Here is a 24689-nt window from a genome sequence, read left to right on the forward strand (position 1 = left end):
CCCGGTGGCGCCAGTGTCCGGCAGCCTCGCCTCTGTCAGTGCGCCCCAGGGCAGCTGTGGCTACAATGTAGCTTGCCATTGCCAGTGTGTGAATGTGTGTGTGAATGGGTGAATGACTGAATGTAGTGTAAAGCGCTTTGGGGTCCTTAGGGACTGCGTAAAGCGCTATACAAATGCAGGCCATTTACCAAATTTTTTAATTGTGTTAATTGTGATGACGGATTAATCTGTGTTAACCCGTTAACGTTGACAGCCCCTGTCGAACACATAATGTACGACTGATAGATTTTATTCCCTTTAGGCCTTTTGTTTTTGTTTTTTGTTGCTTGTCTTTGCTTTTATTCCGGTTTACTTTTTTATGCCAATATAAATTTTCAGCATACATATATCAGTAGTAACTATATTTATTTTGAATAAACACACAATGCACATCAGCACCCAAAAAATTTACATTCTTTGTGCAATCAGAAAGGAAAACAAGTGCTATTTTTTTTTCTTTTTACAAGCCTAAAATCTGTGTGCTCATCCATATTACATTATTATAAACAAACTCTTGAGTCTCTGTAAATGAACTGCTGCTTGTCATTTCTCATCCTTCTCTCTCTCTGAGTCACTGTCACAATGGATAAAAATGCAGTTCAATTATGCCGTAGTACATATTGCCACCAATCATTGTCTTAATGGACGGTGATAAGGGAAATCTCCTGGAAAACTCAAAATGTGAGATTACAGTTCCCCGGTAAGAATGTTTATGAATGCCTTTGGTGACGTGACGAGAAAAAAACAAGATGTTTGATGTGTAACTGCGCCGGTCGTCTCCAGAGGGAAAGGACAGTTTGCTGCAGCCTCCGTCTTTATGTCTGCTTCCATCTTTGCACTTTCACCAGTGACTCAGTAAAAATATTAAGCCCTCTGGGTCAGCCCACTCAGCAGTCCAAAAAGAAACGGTAAATCAGAAATCTGATGAAAGAATAGTCGTCTTTGCTCATTTAGACATGTGCTTCTTCATTCGCTGAATTTCCATCTAAAACGGAAAAAAATTGGATTTTGAAAAAAATCAAATCATGATAAATCTTCCCACCTTGAAGTGTTTACGCCCATTGAAATACGATGTTACTAAATGTTATTATCCTCGGCCACTTTACCTGTAACGTTAAGCGAATCCTTTTCTCCTCATCCAGCTCATTCATCAGCAGTTTGATTTCTTTGCTGGAATAACACAATGTTGTTAAATTAGCACAGCAAAAACCTGACTGAAACTACAGTTGGTTGGTACTGATGCTGGGCTGGGAGTGTCAAATGCCCTCCAGAGTGAGGATGAGCAGGTAAACAGAAAACTGTGCAGATGTCTACAACTTATAGCTAATGTGCAATTAGGGAAAGACAGTCATACTTGTGCTGAGTCTTCATCTGTTCAAACTGGCCCTTCAGGTCTCTCAGCTCTGTCTGCAGTTGTTCCAGGTTTGGCGAGGCGTGCCCTTCTGGATTTCTGCTGGACTGTGAGTTGATGCCTGCAGGCGGAGCTGGGTGCAGCACAGCAGAGATAGCCTTTGGCAGGAGAGAGGAGAAAGACTCTGTGGGCACAGTTTTGGTTTCTAATGCCTGTGGAAAACACAAACGAAATATAAGAAGTTGTCATTTACTGCAGTTTAACAGCTGTGGATTGTACGACCTTTAGCATTTTATTTTATACACTGCTCGAAAAAATAAATAAAAATGAAAGGAACACTTTGAAAACACACATCAGATCTCAATGGGAGGGAAAAAACTGTGCTGATATTTCTACTGATAAAGACTGCATGATGAATGATGATGCCACATTGTGAAATAGAAATAAAAATGATCAACCTACAAAGGGCCGAATTCAAAGACACTCATCACCCATCAAAGTGTGGTGTGCTGTGGGATCTTCCCTGGAGGAGGAACTGTCTGCATTTTCTCAACACATTGTGAAACACCACGAGGAACCCACAGGAGCACTGCACCAACATAGGGTCTGACAATCCAAGGACTTGATAACTAACGGCTGTCAGGGTACTGCCTTTTAGCCTGAAGAGGTCTGTGTGCCCCTCCATGGATATGCCTCCCCAGACCTCCTTGACCCACCACCAAACCAGTCATGCTGAACTACAGGCAGAATAGCGTTCTCCACAGCTTCTCCAGGCCCTTTCTCGTCTTTCTCACACTCAGGGTGAGCGTGCTCTCATCTGTGAAAAGCACAAGGGGTCAGCGATGGACCTGCCAATTCTGGTATTCTAAGGCAAATACCAGTTGGCTCCATGGAGGACGTTGGGCCCTCAGGCCAGCCTCATGAATCAGTTTAATTGTTTGCTCAGAGACATTCACACCAGTGGCCTGCTGGAGGTCATGTTGTAGCGCTGGCAGTGCTCATCCTGTTCCTCTTTGCACAGATGATCAGATACAGTCCTGCTGATGGGTTAAGGACCTTCTATGCTCCTTTCCAGGAGTAACTGCCTGTTTGATGTGCTTTCCTGGAGCAGTTAGACTACCTGTGCAACCTATGTAGTGTCCAGGTGTCGTCTCATGCTACTGGTAGTGACAGTGACCCTAGGCAAATGCAAAACTAGTGAAAAAACACTCAGGAAAAATGTCAGTGTCCTCCACCATGTAAAACCATTCCTGGTGTCTCATTGTTGACCCTCAGTGCACCTGTTGTTAATTTTATTAACAGCAAAACAGCTGAAACTGATTAACAACCTCCCTCTGGTCAATATTCTAGAAGTTTAATTATCTTGATGCTATGCTCTGATTAAAAAGTGTTAATTTCATTCAGTTTTTGAGCAGTGCACTTACAGGCGGGATGGATCCATTCTGAGTTGTTTGTTGAGTTCCTTCTGGCAGCGAATTCTTTACTTCACTCCGGGTTTTCTTTCGTTCCTCCTCCATCATGAGTGTTACCTGTAAAATAAAGTCTAGTTTGAGACGTCTGATAAGTAAAATACATTAAATGGTGACATGTCGTTCTAGCTTTTGGTGTTTCTTAGTCCCCGAAGATGATTTTCAACACGATTACAAAAAAGGGGACTGATTCACTACAGGGCAAGTACCTTTTAACTTTGTTTTAAGTAAGGAGTCAAAGTAGATATCTTCTGCGTCTCTACTTGTCTCTCTGTGTGTGTATGGGGCAGCTCAGAAAAGTTAAATTTATCCCAAGGACAGAGTGACACAAGCAGACCACACCACACACTCTTTTCAAACACAGCACCAAGCTATAAACAAACTGGACGATTAAGAAATGGAATGGCTTGGCTTGTAGATGGCTTTCATTAAAAATGTATACTTCCCAGAGTCCGAAGCTCTGACTGTAACCTCTCATCTACAGCATGAGCTGCGTGCGCATTCAGCTTCTCCGTGATAGACACAACTGACACAAACTCCTCAGTGTCTTTGAGAGAAATGGAGATTACATGTTAAAACACACCTCGCAGAGCTTGGAAGTCACTGAATGGTCATTCTTAGACATCTCGCTCCTTCTTTTGCACATTTTCAAAGTCTAGATTAACATTCTGCCTCAGACATGCAGCATCCGAGCACAGTAGCATTTCAATATATGTAACAAACAATAGTTGCAAGGCTTACCGGGAATGAGGGCTGAACTATAGCTGCCCATCGTGACAGAGAAGAATACAGTGAAAGACAGAAAAACCCTGCAGTGCCCTTAAGTCTACATCTACAAATGACAAATGGGAGCAAGTCAGTGGGACACAAATCAACAGAAACCTGTCAGCTCAGTGCAGTCTCACACCGTGCTGCTTCTTTAAAAGATCTGTGCTCTTTGTCATGAATCAGCCCAGCAGCAGAAGTATTTCTTTATCAGTGAGTGTGAGAGAGAGACTAAATGTGTAAGAGCAGAGGCAGCTGTTTCTCTCATGCCACAGCAGTGAACTAATGGGCAACACATGCTGGAGCCAGTGCAGAGTAGGGAGCACAGTGACAGATTAGTAAACGTACTAAACCAATTACCAGATTATTGGCAGTTAAAGCCACGATCCGGAGCGCACGCTCACCTTGTTTTTCCAGCTTCGCCGCTGAGATAAAGCAGCATCTGCAGTAACTCGACACCACCCATTGTAATCCACAGTGGTCTGCAGAGTATGCTGCGATGAAGAGTGGTGCTGTCCGGTCTAAGTTTAGAGCAGAGCCCCCCCATTCTGCTCCCAAATATCAGCGGCGTCACAGACTGACGGCTGACAGTTGTTTAAACGCACCAACGATGCAAAAAAAAACAAAAAATCTAGAAGGTTGACGACTTCAGTTTAATTCTCACAAGCTGTTTCAAAACAGTCGTTTCAAAACGCTAGAGAGGCATATCCCCCTAAGGTTTGCAATAATGTCTTCATAAAAGGACATTCTTGTGAATGAGTTAGTAAAACGGTGAGTAAAAAAAAAGAAAGAGGAAACAGAAGAGTTTCCAAACTCCCTCTACACACATTCACACAACTCGCATAACACAACAACAGACTGTCCTCCTGTCACAGCTCCAGAGATCAGCTGTTGTCAAATGCTTGAAGAAAAAGATATTTCTTCAGCTTAGGTTTAAAAAGTGACCTCAGGCAAGCATCGAGCTGTCTGGGGTCACTTTGGAGGTCATTCCAAAGTGTCAGTGCCACAAGATGAAAGCCAGGACCCCCTTTTTGTATACCTTTCAGCTGTAGGATGGGTCAGGAGTGATTAGGTTAGAATCTTGAGGGAGTATATGTACATATGCATTTCTACCAAGACCATTTAAAGCTTGAAACACAAGTACTATCACTTTACTTTGTAAGGGACGGAGCCGGTGCAGGACTGCTAACACTGGAGTAATGTGATCTCGTTTTTTTTTTTTTTTTGTTGCAGTTAGTAGTCTGGCTGCAGCATTTTTAGAATAGTTGTAAGAGATGATTCACTAGTTGTTTACAATGCTGTAGTCTAAGGTTAACAAAGGCACACATGGCTTTCTCTAGATCTGATGGACCTCTGGAAAAATTAGTATGAAAAATGTTCTGAGGTGGAAAAAACTGCTTCAGGACATGGCATTTGTCATAATGCCTAATGACTAATTTCACAGTGCCCCAACTTTAAAAGATGTATAATATTTAGCAGCTAATATCAGTAATATTTAACCATTTACATTAACATTTTAAGTGAAAATAATAAAGCCTATCAAATGTACAGCTTTAGGAAATGTGAAGATTTTGAACTTTTTACTGTATTTTCATTAGCTTTTCCTATCAATAAAGACCCCCAACCCCCATAGGCACTCAAACTTCACCAAGGTACAAGAACACTTTCTGTGAATTACTAAAATAAACCTCAGAGAAAATAACTTTTACTCTGTGTTTTTAATGTTGCTCTTAATTTGTTCTGTTATTGTGTATTCTTTACGTTTGTACGGGATATTGTATGTTTTAAATGTTATATACTTATGTGGTACGTGTATTTTGACTTTTGTTGCCAGGTCTCTCTTGGAAATGAGATTTTTAATATCAGATTTTTTACCTAGATAAATAAAGGACTAATACAAGAAAAAAACCCCACTTATTTTCTAAATGTATAATTACAGGATAGTCTGTATTTTTGTAGGAAACGGGAGGGAAAAAAACAAAACAAACAAAAAACAGGAAATCTACAGCATCTGATTTAAACATTTGTGGCATCGATTCCCAAAACCTGTATCCACCGAGGTCTTTGCACTCATTAAAGGGTTACACAGTATGAAAATCATTGTATTATTTTTAAATGTTGTACACTGTTAATGTTGTTTGGGAAAAAGGCTGAGACTGAGTGCTTAATCTCATTTTATTGAAAGTGTTTAAACACATTTTACAAGTAGTACCCAAGTGTCCACTGAGACTGTTTTCTAATCAAAGACATCTCATCGTGGGTCTTTATGGACAGTAAAAGTCAGATACTAAAGAGATTTTTTTTGTACTTAAATCTGAAATGTGACGCTGTTGGTATTAAAAAACAAACAAAAAACCCCAAACAAGGACTCCCATAATCACAAGCAGCAATTACCAAATCATCTGAAGAGAGGAAAAAGCAGGGCTGTATAATACAATGGCCTATGTTACAGACAATGTCAACCAAAATACTGCAGTACTTTTACAAAGAATAAAGTAAAACACCAAAATAAATTGAATAAAAAGCTTTCACGATGCAGGATGGGATTGTAGTGAAGCTTTCTGCAGTCCCCTGACAGCAAAGAGCTTGATGAGAATTTTTCTCCATCCATGTTAGCTGAACGTAGGACCTATACAAGAAAAAGAAAAAAAAAAATCTTTAGAATCTTCTTACGTGTTGCATCTGAAGCACGTATCAAACTTGAAGCCACTGATGTTTCCCAACTCACTAGTGGTCATCACCACCGTTGCTGGTTGGGTCCTCGGTTGTACGGTGCGCGCTGACGCATCACTCTCATGTTACGGTATTTGGACACGATACTGTAACTCTTTCTGAACACTGGTCTCTGACTCGGGAAAGGACGCGGCACCAAGCTCTCCTTTTTCAAAAACAAACAAACATGTAATGAAGAATTCGTTTTAAAGAACGAATGCTTCTTTTCCAACAAGAGAGATGATCTCTCTACTTACCATGAGTGGTCTTCTAAAATTCCCAGACAGTTCAGGGCCCATCCTCCGTGGACCACCAGTGAACTTTGTTCTCTGTAAAAGCACAATGGTAAAAGCTGAGTATATACAACATTTGTGTGATTGTACTGTAATCACAATACAAATTAGTTTTACATTTTCCAAAACATTACTGCTGTGTTTTTAAACTAGTTTCAATGTCAGGATGCTATAAAGTGTTAATAATAGTTTATCTTCATACCTCTGCAATCTCAATATAGTCAGAGTTGGTTGATATGGACAAAACTTTTATCACAATAGAGAAATCGGTCTGCATTACTAGCTGCAATAACCAGTCTATTCACCAACTCTTAAACTTATCAAAAATAAATGTTAAAATAATATGTCCTTGAAAATTGGGAAACTTATGATTTTTCTTTTAAATTTGAGAACAAATTTAATATCTAGCATTATTAATCATGTCTTGAAAATCTGAGAACAGCAGCTAACATCATTTAGGCTTTCTATCAGTCACCGCACACATTTACTTTTTCTACAATACAAGTATTTGGATAAGAATACTTAGCTTCAGGTTTAGCACATGTCCTTTCGCAGATAACAGAAACATGTCCATTATGATTGGCTGTTGTGGTGGCGTAACGACACCCTTAAGTAATGTCTGACAGGCCACATTATTGCCTGTCTGAATTTAAAAGCCTACAATTTTCAACACTGACATTCTTTCCCTTTAATAAAGTACTCTGATTGTTTTATAGCCCAGCATTAAATTTTATGATTTCACTGAAAACATCTACATTAACATGCAGACTATTTAGTTTCTTTCATATTTGATCTTGCAAATATATTTAATTATAATTACTTTAACTTATTAATGCAGACTGACATTGTTTTACACAAGTTTCTGATTATTACTGTACATTTAGAGCAGTCTGTCTTTATGGATGATCTTTTCTTCAGCACTGTTTCTTTCACTCACTTGCATGGGTCCGGGTCCGGGTCCTTTCCTTAAGGGTCTCCCAGGTCTGTAGCTGTCATGCATCATATTAACAGGCCTACAAAAAACAAATAGCCATCAGAAACCTGAAGAATACCTTATTTTTATGCTTCTGTGAAATCATACATTTTTCCCATACAACTAAAAGAGCATGAGGCTGTTACAGCAGTCTTTGAAAAAGACTGAACCTCCCAGTAAAGCAAGAACACCGCCTCGAACACTGGCATAGTTCTTTCCAATGTACCTAAAGACCCTCTTGTCCAAATATTCCTGTTTTCTGTCTTCAGGAGAAGATCTGGTATCACTTGACTTAGAGAGGCGTCTGTTTGGTGTGGTATCGGCATCTGAACTGTGATCTAAAACAAACAAAAAACATTTGAAGACACTACTTAAAACAGTTGACACCTTCAACAGATTATCAGATGAAAATTAAAATAAAAAAAATTAGAAATAAGACAATTACACAAAAACCTGACTTACCACTCTTTGACTTTGGGCTACGGCCCTTTGGAGGCGAGCAGTCCTTGGAGGAGGAGCTCGGTCCTGGTGGCCAGTGCGACAAAACGACAAGATCACGTTTCTCTATGGGAGAAGATCTGAGGAGAAAGTCACAGAGGTGGTGTTGAGAACACCAGTTCTGAACATAAATAACTTGAAATCTCTGAATAAAAACAGACCTCTAGTACAAACTAAAAGAAAGCCTGGCGGCTCTTAAGTAATGCAATTTAAACCAGTAATGAACAAAACTGTTTTGTATGCTGACAATTCAAAAAGCCACGCATCGCTTGGGTACTTACAAAAAACCCATGGAATGTCCATGCTCCTTTACTCCTATTTTTGTACCCTGAATCAATCAGTGCTCTCTTCATTTACTCAGTGATTGACAGAGGAGCCAAATGTTGGACGACGTTAAGAGATCAGATCAAGTCTTCTATCATCCCTCTTTCACAAGTGCAGGAAGGCAATGCATTTTTCCCCCCCCCAATGTCAGAATGAATTTCTGAAGGCTTTATAATCAGACCACACCATGTTGTTCCTTTAGTCATCTTCAGTTTTCATCATCCAAAGGGCTTCCCCATGCTTTAAAGGTGAGTTTGGAGTCACCAAGTGATCTATAGTTCTGAAGGTAGAGGCACAGCTTGTTTTTTCTTAGTTTCAAGAGATGATCTAAAGGTTGTCTGTTCACAAACAAGTCCAGGTTTAGAGAGGACTTACTTGAGGCTTTTTAGTGCCAACAAAGGAGGCTTCCATCCAATCATACTCTTCTTAAATGTAGGGATGTTAGGTATATTGGAAGAAAAGGCTGGGATCAGTTTGCCAGTTCTGCCATCGATGGGCTACAATGGCACTCAGTTTTCCTCTTCCACTGTAGTTTAAACTTACATTTGGGTAGATCAGGGATATTCGATGGAGAATGTTTGTTGCATTGTTGTCTTTACAGGCTGGCATTCACAAGTTTGGGTTAGAGACTTTCGTTGCAGTTGCCTCGTAAAATGGCTCAAATGTTTTACTGTCCATGAGGCTCGTGATCCACACATTTATTATTTGATTTGGGTCAGACATCAGACGGGACAGGTAACCTGATAGTCCAGCTTACGTTCACGCTGATTTAAATAAAAATAAATAACAAGATGTGACGCAGATGCAAAGAGAAAGCTGATCTTGTATCTGTTCTCTTTTAGTATCCCATTAGGATTGAGGAGTCTTGTAATATCTTTCCATTCTTTTGCATCCATTGGTGTCATATCTATGGGCCTCACTGATATTGCGTACCTTTGTGATCTCAGTGCTTTTTCCAAAAAATTTAAGGTGTCATATCAAGACATTTCATATAAGGAAGGGTGATCTGATGTGATTTGTCCATGGCGTAGCTCTACAGTTGCCGATTTAACTTGTTGATGTGATTATCCCTCATGCATTTCATTAGAAAAATTTCAAATAATTCTCCAGAACTGACATGCTAGTTATGTGGGGTATGTCAGAAAAGATGGGGTGCTATGAGACCGTTTCTTATGAAGTTGTGGTGACTGCAGAGCAACAGTTCCAGCGCTTAGATCCACTGCATGAAGTGCAAGTAGCAGTTTGGCTCCTCTTCATTGTGCTGATTGGCAATGATGTAGCACCACTGAGCTTCATGGTTACGTTTGTCCAAACCATTTGATTCTGATAAGCTGATCCAGTCCTTCTGCTGAAAATGAATTTGCTTTACTTCTGTCTGACACAGAGTGGCTAAAATGCCTGGAAGTTCCACAGTGTCTGCATATTGGACGCACACATCTGATGAAAGCTCAAGGAGAAACAGTCCCGACTGTGGTAAGTGCTAGATTTTCGGAGGCTTTTTTGGTTGTTTTTAAAATTTTTGCTCAATTCCTTGTCTCTGGTTTTAAATATTTTATGTTTTCCAGACTCAAGCATTAGTTTGTTTACTGGATTATTTGAAGGGAACAAATTAAGGGTTATGGCTTAGCTAATTAATCACTGCAAATAAATGCAAGTGCACTTCGCCAGCTACTATGAACAGCAGCCATGTTAACCAGTGTCCCAGTTTATTTGAGATTTACTGGCTTTTTGGTCTCTGCAATCATCCTCCGTCTTGAAATTATGACTGTATGTGCAGCTTTCTTCTTGCCTCGTCTTACGATTTTTCTGTCTCATATCCTAACACCCTGAACAGTAGTTAGTCATAAAACAATGTAAAGCTTTCAGATTTCTTTTTCTGCAAGGAAATACGCATTTTAAGGCAACAATCGCCGTACTTAGTGACAATCGCACCATTTTCAGGAGGCTGTGATAAAATTTCAGCCCAATGGAGCCTTCAGCAGCACAGTGACCTCGTCTTCTGATTTGCGCCATTTGTTTTGAGGTTATGGTGGGCTGCTTAACTGCTTCTTGATAGAGCATAGACATAATGTGTTTCCTTATCTGGAGAGCCGAGTTAGGAGCAGGGGGGTTGGATAGGAAGCTCTGTGCAAGACCAGAACTTGACAACGCGATGACCACAACTGCTGTGGTATGTATATTCGCCTGTTCTCCTTCATATATATTAGTATTATATATTGTTCACCGGGATCTCTCGTGAACACACTTCTGAACACCATGTTTCCACTAAGGTGAAGCATGTAATTACAGTTTAGGTGATGCCAAATGCGGTCCTCTTCACGCCCATCATTTATCTTGTTTTGCATACAGCGACATATTGTTTTACATGAGAGCTGTTAACATCAATTTGTGGATGAAAAGGGCTTCAGAATATGCTGACGAGCACTTCTTTTGAGATCAAGTCAGCAAGTGCTGACAGAAGAATCCTTTGACAGCAAAGCTCAAACTCTTCATCAAGGGGGTTATTAAATCTTTTGGCGAAGATTTAAATTAGATCCTGTGTAACAGACGCATAAAACTTCTCTCCATCCCACTTGACAGGTAGATACTCTGATACATATGTGGTGGTATGTGAAAACATCAACCGAACCACTGCTGCACATTTAGCTCATCATGACATCTCCTTTTTCCACAGTTGGGACCCCCTTTCACATAGAGACATTCTTGACCTCCTAATCATCATCAAGCCCCTGCGAACAGTGCAACAAGGAAAATACCGTACCTGTGCGCGTTCATGGACCGACGAGACTCCACCTGCTCTTTTCCTGTATCAGAGTCTCTGGAAGACTTGTTGGCACTGCTTTCTTCTCTGGGGAGTGACTGTGGGGGTTTTCCCCTTCTTGTCTCCACTTTTCTCAGGGGTACTGCATTTAATTGGAAACGTTTCTTCCTGAGAGCAAGAACAGAGCTGGCATTTCCTTGGAAAGCAGAATCACCCAGGCGAAACCTCGGTCGCACATATGGGGGTATTCTGAGCCTCATGAGTGACTCTGCTTTGACTTGTCGGCTCTTAACCAGGAAACTTCTATCCCTAAGAGACAAGGGTTTGCCACCAAATGGCCTGGGAATGCTGAGCAGTTGGGGTCTCACTCTCCGGATCTGTTTTGCATTGCCATGCTCCAGTGCTGCGTCCGAGGAGGACATGCTGATGTCTGATATCCTCCTCTTGCGGGGTCCTGCCATTTGCCTCTCCTGAGGGCCCCTGTGGTAGGAGGATGAAGGTGATGGGCCCCCTTTCCATGAAGGGGATCTGTAAGGAGGTGGGTGAGGCACATCTTGTGCCCTCTCTCTACTGTGGGATCGGCTACCCTGCCTCTCCATGGGACCACGCTGGCGCCTGGAGTCTTGCTCAGATGACCACCTGCATATCCATCAAACAATAGAGAAATCATTATAATGACAGATCCATTGCCATTTTAAGTTGGAGACGGAACTTAACTCTTAAATGACAGAAGTAAACAGGTAGGAGTACGTTTTCAAAGAGTATTTACAGGTGTGATACTCCTCAATGGCAGGTATAACCACATTTACACAGGTCCCCCCATTAACCCCCTCTAATAACTATGAGCTGGGACATAGTAGAAGTAATCATTACAGCCCCTTTGACTGGGAGGACAGGCCACCTTCAGGCCTCTGCTTTAATAATTTTACCCAGCTGGGCTTGCTGCTTCACGGCTGTACCTCTCTGTACACGAGCCTCTCGCATGCATCTCTCTGGGGTTCCTCTGTGACCCCGAGGGCCCATGTTGCCCATTATGTGAGAATGATCCAGCCTCGTGCCAGCGCTTCACGTTGTGACCCGAATGTTCCTGAGTGGGCCTTTCTCTTGGACTGTAATTCCCTCGAGGGTCTCGACTCCGCTGCTCCTGATGAGGAAAGCCTGACTGCCTTTTGGGGCCTTTGAAAGATCCCTGGTAGCCTGGTGCAGAGCCTGGCCTCCTATCAGCTGGGTGGCCACGAAAATGCCTTGGGGAAGATGATCTGTGACCAGAGGGGTGACCATGAAAAGATGGACCTCTCTGACTATGATGTCCTTGCGCAGGACCATGAGATGATGACTGATGCTGGACTTGAGGGGAGCGGGTTGGCCTAGATGGAGGCAGCCGTCTCTGGCTATGGTGTGGTTCCATTTTAGGATGGTACGGTTGAAAGGAATCCTGATTTTGGGACCTCCAGTTATTAAAACGTGGCTCCCTTTGCTCTCCCATCAGAGGAACTCTTCTGACAGGTGGGGGTCGTCCTCTACCTCTGGATTCCCTCCAGTTAAGTGGAGGCTTTGCTGGGTAGCCCTGGGCATCTCTTCGACTTCTAGAACTGGGGTTGTAATTGCCTTCATTGTGTCCAGTAGCATGACTATCTCCATAAGGTCTAACAGGACACAAGAAAGAAAAACTGGTAAGTTCCACCAAACACTTTAAATCATTTTTAAAAATGAAGTCCAGAGTTCACGTTAAGTCATTAACTCATTCACTGCCATTGACGGCTATAGACGTCAATGGCAGTGAATGAGTTAACTTATAAACTTTATGATGAACATAACACCAGGTGATGCTAATGCAACTAGATACAACTGAAAGTCATTACCTGGGCTTTAAGCGTGGTGGTCCAAAATGCGTTCGGACCATCTTTAGCAGACAGTGAATAATCTATGGACAAAAAGAAATTGAAATCATTGATCCTAATGAGATGTAATGCTAGACTCTCAAAGAGGCCTATCCTGACTTCTCGGCCATCCACATCTTGGTTATGCACTTGATGTGATTTAATAGGTAACTTTACTACCCCCCCCCACCACCACCACCAATACAAAAGACAAGCAGACATGTGCAACATCTAAGATTGACAGATATATAGTTCTATTTACTTCCAGTTAAAAATGTAGTTTAATTATAATGGGACAAGTTGCCTTTTTAGGCTTGAAGTCCAGTTTTCATTGAAATCAATTGCAATTTACATATTCCTTCAAAACAACTACCCAAGATGGCTGCGCAGTGTCCATACTTGCTTCTAAAGAGGTTTTCACAAAAATTTAGAGTCACACTTTCTAAAGGAACAAACACTAAATAGGATGTTACGAAGATATAAAAAAAAAACCCTGCAAAATAAAAAAAAAGAGCGAGACAGGAAACGGAGAGGGTTTTCTTTTAGCGCCGACTGCTTGTCGTTTCTAACGAACATGTTTATATTCGCCTCAATTCCTCATGTTTAGAGCATCCCAGTCGTGAGAATGAGCAAGAAATTGCGATAACACCGCTATGAAAGGACCACATTTCCCACACCTCCTTTTACCAGAGCCTCTTGGCTCATTGTGGCGACCCTAATTAAACTCGACGGCTAAACAGTTTGCTACGAAAAGACAAAAACCAGGTGACCTCCATTGATACAGGCTTGATTGTATCATCGTAAATTCTAACTTAAAAACAGTACGCGTAGATAGGCTGGGTGGGTGGGTTTACCATGGTGGGCGCCGTTTTAGTTTCGTCTAAAGCTGACCGTGCTTCCATTTTTGGCATCAGCTCGCTTCAGCTGTTGGTGAAAATAACACCAGACAAGCACGAGTGAAAACCACCCCACGCCAGGCCCGAGTACATCGCCTCAATGTTTTGACTAGGTCAACATTTGGTTTTTTTGTTTGTTTTTTGAAAAAAAAAGAATAAACTAAAAGCGCATCTAATTGCAAAGTTAGCTGAGCATAGCTAGCTACTTGGGATATTTCGTTAGTTGGTAACGTCCCTACGCTAACCTTCCAAAATGACATTCACCCGAATCCTTTCATAGGAGTAACAACACGTTGCACAAAATAAAACAAAAGGTTCACCAATGCGTGCAATTCGGCCATTTCGAGAGGTACTTACCTAAACGCAACGGAAGAGTGAAAGACGAACGTTGAGCACGACACAGCACTCGTCGTCTCACGGCCTTCTTCTTCTTCTACTGCGTCTTCTTGTATTTTACTCGGCAGTTAGCGAAAAGCGTAAAGGCGCATTAGCGCCACCTTCTGTGTCATGACTCTATCGTAGCAATCATTTTAGTTTAAATAATATAGCATAAACTGAAGGATATCCTACCCACCGCAAGAAGTCAGTAAATAAATAACGCGAAACAGGCAAAAAACAAAAACAAAAAAAACCCGTTATCAACATGGTGCAAGTAAATAATCACAGTCATTGTTCATTTCAGGGTTTTGCAGACTGCTGAGTGCTTATGATCCTCACCACCCGTGCTTCATATAATAGGCACACATGACCACAGAGCCAAAAAAGTCGAAATTCTCAGTTTTGCGCTTTATTGTTTCAGATATCCATGCTAATCATGCACAATGTCTACAGTAATTACATACGCTAGGTGACTGACACTGGTTTCATGTATGGCAATGAGCAAGCGTGAATACTTCTTTGATGTGGCATTGTGTATTATTAATTCATAACCATTTTCCAGTCCTCCAGCTGTTTGAATATGCAAAATATATATAGTGTATATCAAACCATAACTCAGATATATGATTTATATTTCAATGTGGCTACTTTGCATAAGACTGTTATATGGCCATTGATTTGGGTTGTTTGACAACAAAAACTAAATGTCACTTCTTAACTGCACTGAATGTCGACATTACTGTCTACACCATGGCAGACATGATGCATTTCAAACCGAGTTTCAAGTATTACAGGTCACAGACACACAACTATCCCAGTGATCAAGTTAAGATAAACACAAAATAAGCACTGAAGTAAAGCAGCTGCTCGGTCCCAGATAAGGCATCTCTACTGAAAATACATTTTAACGCAATACAGAAAGTGAATGTCACTGAATTGTTGAAGAAGTGTTCATGATCTCAGATGTAAGGGGGGGGTCAGCAGTAAACAGTATCTTTGAAGCTACAGGCCAGATCATTTGCAAGTCGCTCAGCAAACATTCCTGTCCCTGCGCCCTTCAGTCCTTCAGACCAGTTCAGTATCCAGACATAGAGGGAAATTTCTGTTTCACAGATAAGTTAGCACTGGGTCCAACACAGCAAGGCACTCCTACCGATATCTTTTTAAATAACAAGAAGTTTAAGGCTGCCTTGCTTTCTTGACTTCTGTATATTTGTAGAAGACTGGTTCTGCTCTGCAACATACTGGTACTTTCTTTGCATTGGTGACATGACTTGTTTTTAGTTTGCTGCAACATTCAAGTTTACTTGGAATTTTTTAAGGTCATTTCCCTCCTCATTTGCATGCAGTTAGAAAGATTTGAAAAGGGAATAAAGGGAAAATATCAAGATTATAGTTTGCTGGGACAGAAAGTAAATAATACATAGTTGGAGTTGCCTGGATTTTAGTTTGTTACATAAATCCAATATCAATACACACACCAGTAACATTGCTAGCATTAAAAATAAACCTGTCATGAACATTAAATAGTCTTGCCTTCCCAGCAACACTTTGAATATCGTTTAAAGGCTTAGGAGGGTGTTTGGAAAGGCTACAGTCATCAGTGCTCTGAGCAGGCTTTAATACAACATGAAAATGAACTGGGAGCCAGTAAGGAATCTGTGCAGGGCAAGCTCTTCTCTAGCTAATGTATTTAAGTAATAGTATGTTTTTGAAATTTTTCTAGTATTCAAATCCCTGATATTTTTTTCCTCCATCGGGTCACACATCTACTGACTGTCTGTCACATGTGGATACTTGTCCTCAGAACAAGAACTGCAGATTCACAACAGCTGTAATACAGTCATTTGCTATGTTATTACTAAATAGGAGATGTTTTGTTTATATTGAAGGTCATATTGAACATTTTTAGGTCAATCTCTATGGCTCTATTCCCATTATTTTAATGACACAAGAGCACATATCCAAAATGTGACATCCTTGTGAGCGTATGTGTGCTTGTGTGTGAGAGACAGAGATGGAGAGGACAGAGACAAGGCAAGCAAGAGAGGAAGAGAAAGGAATTAATCAGCTACTTGATGCTTAGTTTATTCGAGGACGGAGGTGCCATCCCAATGAGCTTTGAGTCTGAGACGGGACTGACGACACCCTCAATGAGGTTCTTGTTGCAGTCACCGATGCTGCTTTCAGAGGACAGTTTAGCATAGGTGATGCTCCCTGTCAGGTCCATCAGCTCTTCGAGGGCCCGGGTGTTACTCATGCCGCTGCTCTGGATTTCATTGACAGGTGAGAACTCTGGGATCGAAATGAGCTCTTCCTTTGAGGCCGGGCTGAAATATGACAATGTGAGAAATCATATATATTACATATTCACACAGCCCCCCAACGCTCACATTTTAGTAATAAAGTGTTACCTAATGACTCACCTGACCTCCATCGACTGCACCTCATTGCAAGACCCTGTGTGCTTCACATCGAGTGGCTCCAGCTTGATGACTGGTGGTGACAGGTTTCCCATTGGAAGGGGTTTCACGGGAGGTCTACCAACCCCAAGCTGGGACCCTCCTTTATCCTTTCCCCCAGCTTTGTCAGCTGATGGCACATCCACGCTCTGCTCTTTGCTTGCTTCAGCTGTTGGAGCACTCCTCTTCAAGGCACTTCCTCCACCCTTTCCTCCACTATTCATCATAACGCCCTCTCCCCTCAGCTTTGTGGGGTCTTTCATGATTTGGTCTGTGACATTAACACTTGCTCTGTGCTGCTGGTTTACATTCATTTCCATCTCTCCCCCCTCTTGCTGGAGTACACAGGCTTTGGCTACTTTAAGGTGGCTGCTAATCTCTTCCCTGGTTTGTCTTGTCTCAGATTTCTTGTCAGGAACACTGTGCGTCACGAGATGAGTGTTGTTTTTTACTTGCTTCTGATTGTCCATCTGTGCTGCTGCTGTGACTGTGTCTGTCTTCCCGAGAGCACTGTCCTTTATTTTGACCTGAACTATGACCTGCTCTTTAACCTGAAAGTCAACCTTTTTGGTTGCTGGCTCTTTAACCTGAGCATTGCTTTGAATAGTCTTTATATTACCTGTGAAGAATTAAAAGGTTTATCTTTTACAGTGGGCTTTCCTTTGTGTCGACTGTCCAGTTCAACACTAACATTTAATTGAAGTTTTAACAGAAGATATCACAGATGTCATTACCCACAGCATCGGCTTAGCAGGTAAAAAAACAAAAGGACAGCTCAAATAAAGCATAAGCTCAGATTGTGCAGAGCAGCCCGCTAGAGACAGAGCTGAATAAATCTTCCAAGGGCATTTTCAAGAGCGGCTAATTTTACAGTCAGCTCCCTTGGCACTTCACTGAAAGGTGCCCTTTCAGCACCAGGAAGGAAGTCCGTGTCTCCTCATACGCCACCAAACGTTGCAGAAACACCATGAAAGATTTTAAATGCTTAGAAATGTGGCTTCATCAGCTGAGGGTCACACTCATTCTTCTGAATAATCAAAGCCAAAGCACCAGAACAAGCCAAATCATAAAAATGTAGATGCTGTGGCACATGCTCAAAATTAGCTACTGCAAATTCATTCAAGCTAAATCAGTGGTTCTCAAAGTGGGGTCCGGGGGAATATCCATAGCCATCGGGGTGACATTCAGGGTGCAACAAACCCTTCTCACTGCTGCATAGCTTGGTTGAGTTGGCTGACATGCTGAGTTTGGTTTTCTTGAGAGCTGAAACGGGATGGCCAGTATGCACTACGTCTCGTCAGATGTAAATGAAGTCAGACAGGAAGACAATTTTGTATTTGGATCCTAGTAACATTAAGGGTATGCTGAAAATATACAACTGTTTTGCACCTAAACCAACTGAAATGCGTTGGTGTTTAATACCAGGACACAGGCGTGGAAACACACAGTTGCAATGACACTCTGAATGGGACTGTTAGAAGCTTGTGGCTTATTGGTGCTGGGACTACGAGGGGACCCTTAGAAAATGTGCTCCCTTGTAAGGAGCAGCTGCCCTGGCACCCAAAAGTTTGAGAACCCTTGAATTAAATCATAAACCTTGCATGCCCTGATTGCTTCTTTACAGCAGAGCACAGTAAGCAGGACCAGCAAGCAAAACTTAGCGGATCAGCAGGGGGGGACTGAATAACACACTAACCTGGTGGCGAGACGCGCTTTGTCTCCACCTGTTCCTCCATCTGATTCAGCGCAGAACAGAGACGATCAAGTAAACATTTAAGGCAATCAGGACACTCAACCAAAGTATCACCAATGATAGAATTTAATAAAGATAACAACATGAGAAAGTTGTAATAAATTAAAGTCAAAAGAAAAAAATATCAAACAGTCAGCGGGTGCTTAAAGGCAGCAGGTCTACTGTATGAGGACAGAAGCTGTCTCTTACAGTACCTTCGACTCAGCTTCACCCTTCCTAGTTCTCTTCATAATCTCCTCAATTCTCTGGAAAAGAATATCAATATTCAATCACTCTGGGAACTTTCCAGATATTCAAACAGATATTTCAAGAGAAGAAATGCAATCTGAATACAGCAGTTGACTTGTCTGTGTCTACAGTAACCTTTTTTCTTTGTTGCCGCTCCTCTTCCTCTTGCTGTGTCTGCAGTTCTCTGTCTTGCCGCTGACGCTCCACATCCTCTTGAGCCAGGACTTTGGCTTTTTCTCTCTGTTGAGAGCAAGAAGATCCATACATAGCCAAAGACTGCAATGATTTATACAGTAATCCAAAAATTTTAAAGACAAGAAATCTACAAAAATCTAAATGCAGAATAATTAGCAATAATAACAGACCAGCACTTTATAAAGACCACTGACCTCTCTGTCCATCTGGGCCTGTAGCTCCTTCTCCTGCTGTTCCTTCTTCCGTTTCTCTTCTTCTTGTTTCAAATGAGCGTCTGCCTCACGCCTTCCTCTCTCCTTCACTTGCTGATTCACTGGCTCCTGCCGTTGCTGCTCCTGTGCAAGTTGCTTCCGTTCCTCTGGTAACCTGATCCACATGCATATGAATTCGTCATCAACATGTTTTACGTGTATTCCAGACCTTATTTAAGGTCATTCCAGATCAATCAACTCACCTTCCTTCTTCTTCTTGCTGCTCCCGTTTTTTCTCCTCCAGTTCTTTCTGAGCCCGAGCCTGGCGCCTACGCTCAGCCAGCAACCTGCTAGCCTCCTCTGCATTTGATGTGCCAGCAGCCACCTTGCCTGTGCATGGTGCTGCTTCTATCACATAAACAAACATGGAGTAAGACTCTTCCATATGTAGTAAAACTGAATGTAAAGGGGGAAAAAAAAGGAACTTATAGAATCCACCTTTTTTCTTGTCTCCATCCAGAAAATTGCTCTGTGTCATCATCTCTAAGGGATCTCCTTTGGAAGTCAGCTGGTTTCCTCTTTCAGGCGACTGACATTTTTCAATAGTGTCTCCTTTGAGGTACTTATCGGAGGATTTGGTTTTAGCGATTTCACTACTGGCCATATTCTTCTGAGCTGGTGGAGATGAAATTAAGCTGTTGATGTCAGCGCTCTTTTTCACTGCAGTGTCAGCTTTGGTGCGCTCGCCCTTTTTTCCCACCTTGTCATTTTCTGCTTTTCTATTATCACTCGGGTTGGGGCGCTGTCTTGTCGGTGAGTAATGGTACTGATGTGCATTGCTAGGAGACTGGGCGCGAATCCTAGGCACACAGAAGGAGATGTCCAGCTTAAGAATATAGTTTTATAACAAACTGAACAAAGTACTGCTCATGCTCAGAGATACATTTGCCCACCTTTTACCAACAGTTTAGCTTACTTGGAAGGGGTGGGAGGGGAAGCCAAATGTTTGGTGAAACTGGCAGGAGATTCAGATCTTCTCACAGGGGACCCACAACCTGGGGATGCAGTTCTTCTCTCTCTGCGCAGCCGCTCTTTCTGTAAGAAGTGTTAGCTTCATTTAAATCATAGCCTGTATCCACTAATGTCTCGTTCTTAAAGATGTTGTCCAAGGTCTAACCTTTGGGGTGTTGGGAGTGGACTGAGAGCCTCCCTGAAGTCCAGCTCTGTTGTGATCTACACGGTTCACCGAGGTGTGGAAAGGTGATCTGTGAGGGCTGCAGGGTGCTGCATGATGACAGAAATAAATCTTGGTGAATGATACTCACTGATAGAGAGATAAAGACACAGCAGTAGCAGTAAAAGTACTGGACAGCACGTGCTGCATACAACTAAAGCTTACACCCTTACTTTTACAGCAGAAAATAAGCTACAGGAGGCCTTCAATTTTTTTTTAAAAACACTGCATTTCCTCTCTCTGATTAAAAGGAAGGCATCGAGCGTTCAGCTTAGGATAAGCAAAGTCTAATGTAGAAAACATTTCACTGCATCTGCATTTTTGTGATTCAGCCATCAGTCAGACATAATCAGGTATTAACACTTTCATTTTAGCAATTAACCCATGCACTACAGTGCACTACAGTGCAGCATGATGCAACCACACATGTGGCAATACAGTGGCTGTGAAAAACAGTGCAGAAACCCACTCCCAACATTTGGTTTGTGACTGCAAATGAAAACAGACAGATTTTGTGCAAACTCAAATTACAAAAGCAAAGGCCCTAAACACTGACCACCTTGCAACACCCACGTCATATTTTTTTTTGCCATCTTTGCACCTTGTCATCAAGCTGAACAGTCTCTAAGGAGTGCAGTCATCTCAGTGTGGCTGTATCTGTGTCTATTTTTGTGCACATATTTTTATTCTAGGTCACTTACGATTAATCTCTGAAACCGCCTGCTCCAGGGACCCAAAGGCAGCACCACTTAGCTGTTCTTACTCTGAAAACCTAATTTCAGGTTATCACAATAAAACACCCCGACCCATCTACAAACTCTGAAACACCCTCCAGCATTTCAGACCCAGAATCCAGAGTTTAACTACAGAATTTAAATACTAATCCAGAAGTTGTTTTCTGGATTACAGGAATGTCCCTGCCACAGTGAAACACAGCAAAAAAAAAAATCATATACAAAGGCTTGATGATGATGAATTTATGGAGGAAACAAGTTTAAACTAACAAGATTCAGTCTGTGAAAAAGCTGACACTGTGCACTTTTATTTTCCTCTTTCTCCTGCATGGTGGTCTACTCGCAGATGTGCTGCAGAGTTGGCAAAGAAAAGCAAACTGAAATACTTCTGCGTGCTTTTATGTGAAAATTACGTTACATCAGATTAAGACAAGTATTTTAGGATAAAAGTTTAGAAACATGACAGCAAAACCTCTTTTTCTGATAACATCTTTGTCTTGATTTCAATCCCTGAAGGCATAGTACTGTGTTCACAGTGCTGTGCCTCTATGCTGTCTTTGCAAATAACTCAAATGTAAAAGCCACTGCAAAAACATACACAACGACGCCTGCAAAACATACAAAAGCAAAGAAGCTATAAAACTGAGCAAAAGAGTAACTTAACAGGCGTGCGTTACAGAAAGAAAAAGTTGCCGGAAACAAAGCACACGGTAACTCTTCGATGAACAGGTGGGGTAATGGATTTGGGAGGCAAGGGGGGCTAAACTTTACCAGATTCGCTGACAGCAGGAATGGGGGAGGCAATGCCATGGGAAAAGGCGGAGGCAGCAGAGAGAGGGAGTGGGGCATTCTCACAGTCACCTATAGGCAGCGGGCGGAGCAGAGCAAACAGAGCATTTGTGAACAGTTTATCTGAGCAATTCCTCATCCAGTTGTAGAGACCAGCAGGGATGCTGTGAAGCCATGTAACAGAAACATTTTTTTTCTTTAATTTAAAGCTTCAATTTGTAGTTTTTGCATATTTTTGAGTGTATAAACATGGAGTTAGTGTATCATCTACTTTGCTTCATTCATTTGCAGACGTTTGAACAGACAGTTCTCTCCAAAATCAAACTGACATGTTTTCATTCTGGCCCATATTATCCATTGTCTTCCCTTGTGTAGTGCCAAAAGACACACACATAAAAGTGAGGTGTGTCTTTCCAGAAATCATGTTCCTGATACTCAGTAGAAATCCACAAACTTTGTTGCATGCAATTTATTTTCTGTCTATCAACCCACACCTGCCTACTGTATAGAAGGGTGTGTGTATCTACCTATGACGACAGACTTGCGTCAGTGTGACAGGATGCAAACATTAGCCCCCTCAGCTGAGCTCTAATATCAGCTATACTGTATGCATGCTTCTTTTGGTTGGCAGGTGTAGTTTAGTAGAAAGAAAATAGTTCCTACATGAAACAAGGTTTGGATTTTTTCCTGGAAAGAGACAAAGTTGCATACGAATGAGGATGGGGGGACATTTGTCACTACCGAGCAGAGGAACTGTCCTTCAAAAAGATGCTGATTAGCGATACACCCGTGCTGTGTAATTCCACCATGTCTTTGCAGAAAAACAGGAAAACATCTCTGTTCACACGCATTTCAGAAGCCAGGCTGTCAGCCATGATCAACCCTCTTTAACACACACATAGTGTTTGTCTGTGTTATGTTATCTAACAGAAATACAGCAAAATGTAGCTGCAGTGTCTTTTCAGTATTCTGCTATTTCAGACCATCCCACAATATGCTTCCATGCTTCTTTGTTCTCAGGAAAAAAAAACCCAGACTATTCTTACCTGCTCCTTGATGGTAGCCTCTGCTGCAGCGTTTTGTCCTCTGCTCCAGCTGGAGGCTGCGCTCCAGAGAGCGTTTCATCAGGGCCTCGAGACGCTCCTGAATGCAGCACAGCAGAGGTGACTTTTACACAAACATTACAACTTCACCATACTCACCGATCACAAACACACAACAACAAAATGCTGACCCGCTCCTCCTCGAGCTGCTGCCTCCTCTTTTCCTCCACTGCAGCTCTGCGGAGATCCTCTTTCTGCCTCTGCTCCTCCAGCCGCCTCCAGCGTTCCTCCACTGTGCGTTCATACTGCAGCCGAGCTCTGCGCTCCTTCTCCCTGATTAGCTGTTCCCGGGCCGCTGAGAGAGACAGAGTGTCTTTTTGCTCTTTGCTTGTTCATGCATCACACATACCATGACTTTTCTTCTCTTTAGTAAATTGGTTTGGTTCAATTTAATTTGGTTAAGTTGAGTTTGTGTCTCTATCCACGCCTAAGATGAAATCATGAAGTGAGAAAACCCAGTCATCATGAGGTCACCGCTGGCGCTGCGGGATTATCTGCGAGTAGGAGACCTACTTTTGCGGACTTTTCTACCTTAAACTCTCTAAAGTGACACAGCACATCGTATCAAAAACCTAGTGAACTCAAAGTGCATCCTCTAGCCCTTCTATAACCAATTAGACTGCAGAAGAAGGGGGGAAAAACGAGTGACTGAAACTGGAAAGGAACAAAAAGCCAGAGGCCAATAGAAAACAAAACAAAAACCAGGACATCACCTACCCAGGCTTCTCTCCCTCTCCTCTCGCCGCTCCTTGGCTAAACGCATCCTGTCGTCTGTCCTCAAGTAACCCTCCAGAACTGAAAGAGGAAAGATATTAGAGAGCAAAAACAGGGCAGTGGCAATAAAAGAGAAAAATAAAACAAAAACAAAAGTTGAAACTTACTTGGTTTACCTCCATGGTTGCTGCTGACATTAGCAGGTAGGTGGGAAGGGGAAGCGTGCCCATTCATGTGTAGCTTCTTCTCTGTGTTAGATGGGGCTGGTTGGAGAGATGGAGGGAAAGGACACTCAGCTTTGCATAAAGTGGGGTGACATCAGTGCACTGCTACTTTCTCATCAGCAGAGGGAAACATTCATTCAGCTTGATTAGGGGCTTCTGTGTGGCAAAATGCTCAGTCAAGAAGTGCCAAAACAAGCAAGACGGGAGGAAACTATCCTCCATGTGGGAGTCAGTCACATATGTTGACTGTCGCTTTTTGTTATTGTTGTTGAGCGTTCACAAGCCGCTCCTCCATTCACCGATAACAGCAAGGCCCTCAAGCACGCTGCCCTAATATTCGCAGGCTTGCAGTCTATAAGCAATTGTGCAAAAGTCCAAATGATTGGAGAGTAAGTGAATTTAATCCAGATTAAACAGATTAATGGAAGGAAAAGTGTGATTTATGTGACAGAAGCCAGAGAGGATTACTCACTGTTTTTTCCAGTCCGGGCTGGAGAGCTGTGACTGTTTGTTGGAGATTTCTTGTCAGGAAGTAGAGTGATGGATGGCGGTGCCATCTTTTCACCTAAAGCACAAAACAAAGCAACACTTGGTGTGTTCATCTAAACGATACGATCATTTTACTACATCAATGTCACAAAATCACTGTGTGAACGGACAAGCTTGCCTGTGTACTTATATTGGTAAATACACTGGAGTGAACAGGATTTATGAAGAGGTTTT

At 42.1% G+C, this 24689-nt stretch overlaps 3 protein-coding genes across 9 annotated transcripts in view; all 3 read right to left on the reverse strand.

Moving 5' to 3' along the window:
* Nucleotides 1–388: 388 nt before the first annotated feature.
* Nucleotides 389–4137, reverse strand: LOC102194845 (SH3 domain-containing kinase-binding protein 1). 5 transcript variants are annotated; one of them, XM_013911449.1, is made up of 7 exons: nucleotides 4029–4137; nucleotides 3601–3691; nucleotides 3306–3406; nucleotides 2815–2919; nucleotides 1394–1602; nucleotides 1146–1209; nucleotides 389–1024 (listed from the first exon to the last, which is right to left on the reverse strand). In XM_013911449.1, the coding sequence occupies exons 2-7, from the start codon at nucleotides 3629–3631 to the stop codon at nucleotides 986–988; spliced, it is 549 nt and encodes a 182-aa protein (XP_013766903.1). In that variant the 5' UTR covers nucleotides 3632–3691; nucleotides 4029–4137; the 3' UTR covers nucleotides 389–985. The 5 variants fall into 5 exon arrangements, with proteins under 5 accessions (XP_013766903.1, XP_013766905.1, XP_013766904.1 ...); XM_013911451.1 differs by lacking the exon at nucleotides 4029–4137 and adding an exon at nucleotides 3985–4019; XM_013911450.1 differs by lacking the exon at nucleotides 4029–4137 and adding an exon at nucleotides 3767–3788.
* Nucleotides 4138–5780: 1643 nt separating this feature from the next.
* Nucleotides 5781–14419, reverse strand: LOC102195320 (serine/arginine repetitive matrix protein 2). 2 transcript variants are annotated; one of them, XM_005735421.1, is made up of 10 exons: nucleotides 14319–14419; nucleotides 13048–13109; nucleotides 12145–12831; nucleotides 11186–11824; nucleotides 8065–8180; nucleotides 7829–7940; nucleotides 7567–7642; nucleotides 6594–6665; nucleotides 6353–6502; nucleotides 5781–6253 (listed from the first exon to the last, which is right to left on the reverse strand). In XM_005735421.1, exons 2-9 carry the CDS (start codon nucleotides 13086–13088, stop codon nucleotides 6362–6364), a joined length of 1884 nt encoding a protein of 627 aa, XP_005735478.1. In that variant the 5' UTR covers nucleotides 13089–13109; nucleotides 14319–14419; the 3' UTR covers nucleotides 5781–6253; nucleotides 6353–6361. The 2 variants fall into 2 exon arrangements, with proteins under 2 accessions (XP_005735478.1, XP_005735477.1); XM_005735420.1 differs by having other exon boundaries at nucleotides 12115–12831.
* A 1987-nt stretch (nucleotides 14420–16406) lies between these two features.
* map7d2a (MAP7 domain containing 2a) overlaps nucleotides 16407–24689 on the reverse strand; it is an 11017-nt gene continuing 2734 nt past the window's right edge. Inside the window, exons 2-17 of one of the 2 annotated variants that reach the window (XM_013911423.1) lie at nucleotides 24439–24531; nucleotides 23910–24005; nucleotides 23746–23823; nucleotides 23160–23323; nucleotides 22972–23068; nucleotides 21908–21997; nucleotides 20346–20452; nucleotides 20145–20263; nucleotides 19667–20028; nucleotides 19432–19573; nucleotides 19172–19343; nucleotides 18918–19022; nucleotides 18749–18799; nucleotides 18498–18537; nucleotides 16766–17420; nucleotides 16407–16669 (exon numbers count right to left, since the gene is read on the reverse strand). In XM_013911423.1, the coding sequence (XP_013766877.1) occupies nucleotides 16411–16669; nucleotides 16766–17420; nucleotides 18498–18537; nucleotides 18749–18799; nucleotides 18918–19022; nucleotides 19172–19343; nucleotides 19432–19573; nucleotides 19667–20028; nucleotides 20145–20263; nucleotides 20346–20452; nucleotides 21908–21997; nucleotides 22972–23068; nucleotides 23160–23323; nucleotides 23746–23823; nucleotides 23910–24005; nucleotides 24439–24531 (2630 nt within the window). In that variant the 3' untranslated portion in view covers nucleotides 16407–16410. Of the gene's footprint in view, nucleotides 16670–16765; nucleotides 17421–18497; nucleotides 18538–18748; nucleotides 18800–18917; nucleotides 19023–19171; nucleotides 19344–19431; nucleotides 19577–19666; nucleotides 20029–20144; nucleotides 20264–20345; nucleotides 20453–21907; nucleotides 21998–22971; nucleotides 23069–23159; nucleotides 23324–23745; nucleotides 23824–23909; nucleotides 24006–24438; nucleotides 24532–24689 lie in introns of both variants that reach the window. The other variant, XM_013911422.1, reaches the window with a different exon arrangement.

Source organism: Pundamilia nyererei, unplaced genomic scaffold (assembly GCF_000239375.1).
Source record: "Pundamilia nyererei isolate P.nyererei 1_Seehausen unplaced genomic scaffold, PunNye1.0 scaffold00064, whole genome shotgun sequence".
Taxonomy (NCBI): Eukaryota; Metazoa; Chordata; class Actinopteri; order Cichliformes; family Cichlidae; genus Pundamilia; species Pundamilia nyererei.

What these genes read in the sequence shown, in the direction of transcription:
- LOC102194845 (XM_013911449.1), bottom strand. Translation starts at nt 3,631, where the DNA reads ATGGGCAGCTATAGTTCAGCCCTCATTCCCG. An exon ending in TAGTTCAGCCCTCATTCCCG is followed by an intron (nt 3,407 to 3,600) that starts GTAAGCCTTGCA and finishes TTTCTCTCAAAG; the next exon opens with ACACTGAGGAGTTTGTGTCA. An exon ending in AGTCAGAGCTTCGGACTCTG is followed by an intron (nt 2,920 to 3,305) that starts GGAAGTATACAT and finishes TTTATTTTACAG; the next exon opens with GTAACACTCATGATGGAGGA.
- LOC102195320 (XM_005735420.1), bottom strand. Translation starts at nt 13,088, where the DNA reads ATGGTCCGAACGCATTTTGGACCACCACGCTTAAAGCCCAG. An exon ending in GAAGCAGCAAGCCCAGCTGG is followed by an intron (nt 11,825 to 12,114) that starts GTAAAATTATTA and finishes ATGGATATGCAG; the next exon opens with GTGGTCATCTGAGCAAGACT. An exon ending in CCGGACCCGGACCCATGCAA is followed by an intron (nt 6,666 to 7,566) that starts GTGAGTGAAAGA and finishes GTGCTTTTACAG; the next exon opens with AGAACAAAGTTCACTGGTGG.